This window comes from Acomys russatus, chromosome 31 (genome assembly GCF_903995435.1).
Source record: "Acomys russatus chromosome 31, mAcoRus1.1, whole genome shotgun sequence".
NCBI classification, from domain to species: Eukaryota; Metazoa; Chordata; class Mammalia; order Rodentia; family Muridae; genus Acomys; species Acomys russatus.
The window spans coordinates 7,067,922-7,076,073 of record NC_067167.1 but is presented as its reverse complement, the minus strand read 5'-3'; the positions used below and the strand labels follow the sequence as shown (position 1 = coordinate 7,076,073).

At 48.9% G+C, this 8,152-nt stretch overlaps 1 protein-coding gene across 1 annotated transcript in view; it reads right to left on the bottom strand.

Moving 5' to 3' along the window:
- Positions 1–5,464: 5,464 nt before the first annotated feature.
- Positions 5,465–8,152, bottom strand: part of Syn3 (synapsin III) — a 66,716-nt gene continuing 64,028 nt past the window's right edge. The window contains exons 7-8 of the mRNA XM_051173001.1: positions 7,158–7,449; positions 5,465–5,895 (exon numbers count right to left, since the gene is read on the bottom strand). Of these exons, the coding sequence (XP_051028958.1) occupies positions 5,763–5,895; positions 7,158–7,449 (425 nt within the window). The 3' untranslated portion in view covers positions 5,465–5,762. The remainder of the gene's footprint in view (positions 5,896–7,157; positions 7,450–8,152) is intronic.

The following is an 8,152-nucleotide window of genomic DNA, read 5'->3' as shown; positions in this document are numbered from 1 at the left end:
CGCTTATGCATACGTGCATGAATAGGCATGGGAAACAGTGAAGACCAGAGCACCAAATACAAATTTTCAGAACACAGTCATTTCCAAATTGCCCATGGGAAGCCCCTGATGGTGCTGGTGTCCAGCCTCACTGGAGATAACTGGCAGATGTTGCAAGTCTTGAGTTAAAGATAATTGGCAGAGTGCTCTAAACCTAAACTTAGGCACCTCTCAAAATTTTTATTAAGGAGTCCTCAAAGCATTTCCTCTTGTCTAGCAGCTAATGTTCTATTCAGAAGCTTAGAAAGTCTTGCATCCTTGTCATTAGGCTTTTGAGTTTTTATGTATTGCTGATGACAAAGTGAGTGAAATCATGGCTTGGCAGCAGCTTGTTGGCAGCATGGCTTTATGATGTCATCTCCATGCATTGTAATGGGAGCAAGACAGCCTAGAAGCCCATGACAAGCGCTTAAGAATGGCAGCCTTACATCTTTTTCAGCCCCTTAGGTTTCCAATAGTCACTTTTTAGTAACGGGAGCTTGATTTCTCCTCCCCTTACCACTATAAACGGAAAATGCCCATTTGTCACGGCTGGTAATTCAGTCTTGGGAAGAACCCTTTCCGGCTTGTGGCTCCCTGTGTGAAATCCTGAATTCTGTAGCTCTGCTGTTAGTTCTCAGTTGCTAAGGCCACTGCTTCATAGCTCCATAATTCTTCCTGGGTGGAGCTGGATGTTCCTCCTCTTTCTTTTGTTCAGAGTTTGTCCTAAGGTCTGTTTTCTTCCTATCTGTGTATTTGAGCCTTGGAGAAGAGTTGGGCAGGTCTCTGCTGGGCCCTAGTGTTGGCAAAGGCTTTGTATGGGTAAGGGTATTGCAGTGTGCTAGGCAAGTCATGTAAAGACGTGTGGACACATTTGTCTCACTTGGCCTGGAAGAGCTCTGATAGGCTGACCAGCGAGCGGTTGAGCCCTTAGGCTCTACCTGTCTCTCCGTCCCCTGTGTTGAGATTACAAGTGCTTATCACCATGCCCAGTTTTTCAGCCCTGGTGCAGCTCCTCGTGTGTGGACTGCAGTTAACTGGCTGAAGTGCATCTCTCCAGCCCCTGAGGATCTTTACTGACGCTGACTTGTTTTCTTCACTCGGAATCCCAAGTGAGTTGTGACACTCATTTCTGATACTCCAACGTAAAATATAAAGTGTCGGGTGTAAAAAGTGTAAGTTCTTGAGACTTGATGAAAAGCTGTGGGTGTTTTTGTTTTCTTCTCTAGGTTTCCCAGGTAGATCTGACTGTGAAGGCTGGCTGTGCCTGTTTTATCAATCTGGGTTTTGTGGGAACAGAGAGCCTCTGTGCCTTTATGCTCCTAAATGGACCAATTTGGTTTGCTTGTCACCCATCCTTCCCATTGCCTCCTATTAAAGTCTAAATATTAAACAGTTTAATTTAATCAGCTATCTGGGTTCTGGACGGCATCTGATACTTACCATCTTAGTTGTACCAGCTGGCTTGGCTCTGGGATTAAGAAACTAGAGACACATGTGCAAGGGCTCTTGCAGACAACGGGCTGGTCCCCATGAGAATCATGTTACCACTTGTATGTGCAAGGCTGGCTTAACCAGCTCCTGGGACTAGCCTGCAGCCATTCAACACTTCTGAATGAGCCACCAAGCTGCTTCATGAAGCTGAACAAAGCATAAGAGGTTGGCCTGCTGCTGGGAGCTGGTGCACACTGTCCAGGGACTTGTTTACAAAGCAGAGTCTGCAAAGCTCTCATATAGAAGGCTACTGCCTTTCCTGGGTCTGGGCCCTTTGCAATACTGAGTGTCAGGAGCATGGTCCTGGAGTGACCACTGCAACCACCCATGCTGGTCTGGGCAACTCCCTGGCCTCCAGGAAGTTGTGAGCCCCAGGAGTATGCTCCCCAGGGGTTAGTGTCTCCATCTCATTATGTCCCCCTTCAGTGCAGAGGATGACTTTGGAGGGTTAATCAAGGGTGGGACGGGGAGGGGAAAGGGGAGAGGAAGAAGAGAAATTGCCACTGATTACTGTTGTTAGCATTTTCCTGTTTTCTCTTTTTACTGATCTTTCCATTGGTTTAGTTTTAGGTAAGTGACTTCCTCATCTGATAGGCTCAGGAAAACATCCCTTTTCCAATCTTAATCTGGCACATACATAGCTTTAGTTTCCTAACTTTCTAGGAGAACAACCTAGAGTCCTGAGTACCTAACAGCTGCTGAGCAGCTGCTCCAAGCTCCTGTGCCAGATCCCAGATGCACAGCCAGCCTGCTTCCCTGGTCCTTTCTCAAATACTCACATGGGAGCTTCGTGGAGGACGTGGCTATTCAGCTACAGCTGCGTCCAGTTTTCAGCTGTTATGTCTTTTTCCTGGGGGGTTAGAACTGACTGCATCCTAAGAGTGGACGCAGCAACCCAGAGGCCTTGGGGAACTAAGACAAGAGAAATGGTGTGGATATTCTGTGCCTTGAAAGCTTATTCAGCAGCAGCTGGCCGTGTTGACCGGCAGGTCTCGGGGTGGGTGTTGGGGAGGGGGGGGAGGAAGCTCGCTGTGGGCTGTTTTAAGGTGTTCTTTGGGGCTGGGTTTGCAAGTTCCTTGTTCATTGTGCCCACATTGAATGGGTTATTGTATTTCAGCTACATGAAGTCAGCTTGGAGGAAAAATGCTATTGTTTGGGTCAAAGCTGTAAAAGAGCAAAACCCAGTAAGGATAACCTTTCAGAATCTATTTATGTGACTCCCTCCTTTCCTTTTGACCTTTTCCACCTCTAAATGTCACAGTTATTGAAGGTTAAGGTTTTGGGAGCAACATGTACTAGCCTATGGGGGAAAAAACCAATCCATTGGAGAGAGACGTGGCTTCCATGGAACCTGTATATACCCTTGGGCTCTGTTTTCATTCCCAGGGTAGTTGGAAATTAGTTAAAAGTGCTGGCTACAGTCTAGTGTTACACTGTGGATCTAGACATACATGCATGGTTATAAAAATCAGGATGCCTGGCCTGATTGAGACTTTGAAAGGAGTTTGTGCTACTGTCGATGGATCCTGGAGTGAGGGTCACTGGAGGCTGAGACATTTTTAGGGACAGAAGGTAAATGAGAACATTTTGGCCAAACGGCCATTTAGGGAGCCACTGGGTGTGTCCATCAAAGGGGCAGGTCCCTCCCTGCCCTGCTTCAGAATGGCTTCCAGAACACTCAAGCTGATGCAGCTGCGGCTCTGAGCCCTCGAACTACACGTTGATGGCCCATCGTCTGACGAAAGCTTCCTCTGCCTTCATAACCAGTTCTGTCCAGGGCCATGGCCCACACTTTTGAGACACTTCCTGCTGCCAGTTGCCACTCCACTGTGTGCCAGGAGCTGTGTTTTATTATTGAGACATAGGTGAGGCTGCTGTGAGTGATGTCTGCCAACTGTGCTCCCCGTGTTCTTAACCACTTAAAACCTGGCTTGAGGTGCTGGCCTCAAGCCCTCCTCTTCCCTCACTGGGGAGGGGGGAGTTGAGAATGCAGTGACAGTTGTGCCATGTGTCTCACCATGTGCTGGGTCATCCCTGCCTCAAGAAGCATTCTGGAAGCTTCTGCCAGCGGCATTCTGTGGTAGAGGAACAGCTGAGCCAATCGGGGAGATGCAGGCAGGATGAGTGTAGGAGAGCCCCAGGGACTGTCCTCCACACACTGGATTCATGGAAATTAGGAATAAAAGAGGTTGGGCTTCCTTGGTACTGGGAGGGTACAAGGCCTTCAGCAGGTTACGCACAGCGTATTTTCTGTTGATTCTTACCAGTTCCAACTAAGCCTAAAGCCCTGCATCTCCAGCTCCAAATTATGGCCCCACTGGTCACTGGGCCTACATGATCTTACGTCACAGCCGCTACTTATCATTCCAAACCAAGGATATGGAAAGAGAGGCCAAGCAGGGCTTCTGAAATAACTCCAGTGAACTTGCTGTCAGTAATTGACTTGACCATGAGGGAAGAAGGAAGAGGATGACCGTGAGGGCCAACTGGCTCTCTGCAGCCAGGGTTAAAGCTACCACGTCTGATGCTGAGCAGGTCACTGCTGGGAACCAGCTTGAAGGGGCATTCTGCAGGACATGAGCCAGGACATGAGAGGGTCTTTACCCTTGGTTCTGCTGCTCCAGCCTGGGCTGGGAGGATGAAAAAGCGATGAATGCTTGCTTTCTGGGTGCCATGTTCAGGAGTGTCATCTCAGCACGTGGGAGGCTGGTGAAGCAGTGGAATCGCTGTGAGTTTGAGACTGACGTGGGCCACGTAAGTTCTAGGCCAGCCTGAGTTACTGAATGAGACTGTTTCGAGAAGACAAACTCCGCCCGGAAACCACAGTGAGTGCTCCTATGCTCCTGGACACCTGAGGATGCCTCAGATGATCAGCAAGCAACCTGTGGAACTTGAACAGAAGCAGAATCTGCCTCAGTTAACCACAGCCCCCGCCCCCCCCACACACAGCATAGAGAAAGCATACCTCAGTAGCCAAGGGGGCTGTACAGAGAAATGCATACGTTCTGATGTCCTGGGTCTTCTGGGGGCCAGGAGGCTGCTTCGGGCACCTCCAATGTTTCTAGCACCAGGGGCTTGGTGATGTGATCCTGGGAGGCAGTCTGGCACAAGGGAAGGAGCACAGCAAAGGGAATCAGGACCATTTGCCTAGTCCTGCAGCAAACATGTTAGTCATACCAGGTAGGCTGAAACGAGGTCGGAGTGGAACTTTTTTTTTTTTTTTCCTGGAAAAAAATTCCAAAAGGCTTCAAAGTCTCCCGAAGAAAAAAACACATGCATTGCTTTTGAAGGCTGTCCCACCGGGAGACCTTCTGTAAATGGAGTGGTCTTACTGACACCTTTTTTCAGAGCAAGTAAAATGCTGAACCCGATTCCCATCACTGTGTCTTCTTAGCCTGTGACAGGGAGCTGTCCACACACTCTGGCTTCCCATTTAGCCTTTAAGGAGGAAAAAGAACAGATTCTCTGTGAGGTCAGAGAGGCACAGTCCTCCCGTGACCCTCCCCCCAGGGAGTGCTGGCTCTCTCTCCTCTGGATTCCTGCTGTTGGCTCTAGGCTTGGGTGGCATTATGTGGGTGTCCTTTTGTTCTGTTCTGAAAAATGCCCCACTTATTGCATAGGGTCTATCTTCTTTCTGTTGACATCAAGGTCCCTGTGAGGGCCAGCTGTGTCGGGGGGGGGGGGGGGGGGGAGGGGCCCTTTGTCAGCCCGCTCCCAGCAAGGCTGGCACTAGCTTGCTTTAGGTGAGTAAGTGGGCTCCCAGGCTGGCCTTCCCCACTTCTGTTTGCAAAAACACCATTAAAAAAGTATTGCCTCTTGTGTTGCTGAGGTCCGACTACAATGTACGCATTTGATGGAGGTGAGTCAAGGCCTAGAAGGGGGCCTCTGCCCAAAGGCAAGCAGAATACTAATAAGAATGCAAAACAAAAACAAAAACAAAAAACAAGCCACACAGACATCTCACTTGGAACTGGCAGCAGGGGGAGCAAGCATATGGTGGGTGTAGTGATGCTTTGTCTGTCTGGAAGGCCTGTGCTGAGGAACCTAGGGGCTCCTAAGGCTACTGATGAGTCAGACAGCATTGGAATTGTCATGGTCAAAGAGATGAGAATGCATGTAGACCACCAGTCCCCAGGTCAGAGGCATGTAGGAAGCATGTTTCCACCAGGAAGCAAGGCTGAGAAGGAGAGACCCAGAGAAAGGCTCCAGGCCTTTGAGTCTTCCTGCCCTCCAGCCTGGGTTGGTTGCTGCTAGTCAGAGAAGAGGCTGGCAAAGGACTTCCTCAGGTTGCGGATGGTCTCAGCCTTGGCCTCATCTTCACTTGGGGTCCCACGATGGGAGGCATCTGACGTGCTGAGGCTGTTAGTCAGGGACTGAGATTTGCTGAAACAGAAAGCAAGGGTTGTGGGATGGTCACGGCTGGAACCCCCATGGAAATGAATCTGGGGCTGGCCTGCAGCCTGCTGGCTGAGCCTAGCCATCAAAGGATGGTGAGGCCAGAACCCAGGCATCACTGTGTGGTGTATACACGATACTAGCCCAGAATTGGCAAGGTGGGAGGTACTGCCCTCATTTTCTTAGGTATAGAGACTAGGGTTCCTACAGACAAGTATTTGGCTGTGGTAGGTCTTCAAGCAAGAAGTAGGGTGCATGCACTGCTTACATTTCCCTCCATCCCAGGCTGCTCTGTAATGTGTAGGGCTGTGTTAGCCACAGTGGGCTAGATCAGGCTCTGCTGGTTCTGACAGAGTTCCCAGCGTTAGCCGAGAAATCTGGCAGTCCCTGTTCTAGACCCCTTGTCTCTGGTGAGGGATTGCTCAGATCAGAGAGGCCCACAGGCATGTCTGTGGAGGACTGCTGTGGTTGTTAATTGACGTAGGGTGGTCCAGCTGCTGGATGCAGCACCATTCCCTGGACAGGTGGTTGAGGCTGTGTGAGAAAGCTGGCGAAGCATGAGTCACTGAGGAAGTCAGCAAACGGCATTTCCCCATAGTTCCTGTGTCAACTTCCTTTTTTAGTTCCTTTCTTGATTCTTTTCAATGATGAACTGTGACCTGAAGGCTAAAACAAAGCCTCTGCTCCCCTAAGTTGTTTAGAAAATTGGTTTTTTTTTTTTTCTTTTTTAGGATTTTATTTGTATTTTCTCTGCATGGGTGTTTTGCCTGCATGTTATCTGTGTGTGTCACATGGATGTAGTGCCCATAGGGGCCAGAATGGAATTACAGACGGTTTTTAGCCACTAAGTGGGTACTGGGAATAGAACCCTGGTCCTCTGGAAGAGTTCTCTTAACCAATACTCTTAACCACTGAGCCATCCCTCCAGCCCCTTCTAAAACTGCCTTTTGCCAGAGTATTTTATCACAGCAACAGGAGGGAAACTAGAACAACCAGGAAAGTTTTTCTTCAGCCGCATAAATTTGGCTTTGTTTGATACATAGCAACTGATGACTGATCCAGGGACATGGAGGGGCCTAATCTGTACTCTCAAATTGCTGGTCCCTGCTACACAAATGCCACCCTAATAGGACCACTTTCCTCTAGTTGAATCCTAGGCAAGGTCTTGTTGGCTTCCTTGTCTATAACTTAATCAGTTCATCTCTGGACATACTCCATCTCTATACCCTTTCAGACTGTCAAACACTTACTTGAGGTGCGGGTGAGGTGATGCTGGCTTTGAGGGCTCTTCGCCCTGCTGGGAGGTGCTGCGGCCCTGCGCAGGTGGCCGGGGATGTGAGCTGAAGCTGGCACTTGGCTTGGAAGCCTGGTTTGGAGAACTGCTACCAGATGCCCGGGCTAGCTGTGGAGAGCCTGGTGACCTTTGCTGCTGTGGAGATCCTGACTGGGGACTCACAGGCTGCTGGCCTTGTGGGGAGAGCCTCTGTTGGGATGGACTTCGAGATCTGGGAGGCTGTGGTGACTGACCCTGACGAGGGCCCCCTACAAGCCAAAGAAAGAGTTAAAGCTCAAACCGAAGAAAGAGTTAAAGTTCATTTTGTTTGGGGAATAATGTGGCTGTACACTTAGCACATGTCTATAGAAAAATGCTGTTTATAACTGAAAACAACAGAGATGCCAGATCTCAGGGAGATGGTTAGGAACATCAAAATGGCTGGGGACATAGTTGAGCTGGTAGAGTGCTTGTCTAGGATGCTGGAGTCCTATAATTGATTCCCAGCATGGTTAGGCATGGCGGTGCATGCTGGTAGTCCCAGGATTCAGGAGGCGGAGACAAGAAGACCAAGAGTTCAATGTCATCATTGATGACGTTGAGAATTCAAGGCCAGTCTGGATTACGTAAGACCATGTGCCAACAAACAAACAAACAAAACAAAAAAACAAACAAACAAAAAAGCCACTGATTTTCACATGTTGTGTTGGGGTAACATTGACCAACCTGTTAACAGTATGTGCCTAGGATACACCATTAAACAGAAAGAGAAAAGGCAGTTTTATAAGATAACATGGATTTGGTTTTTTTTGGTTTGTTTGTTTTAGTGCTAATGTATATAGCCATGCAATAAAGAAACATTGGAAAGCTGCACATTAGAAGAGGCAGGCCTCACACTCTAATGTATGGATGGATTTGTGGGGCAATTGTGTCAGGAGAGGGATTTGGCATGCTGTTACAGATAGAAACATG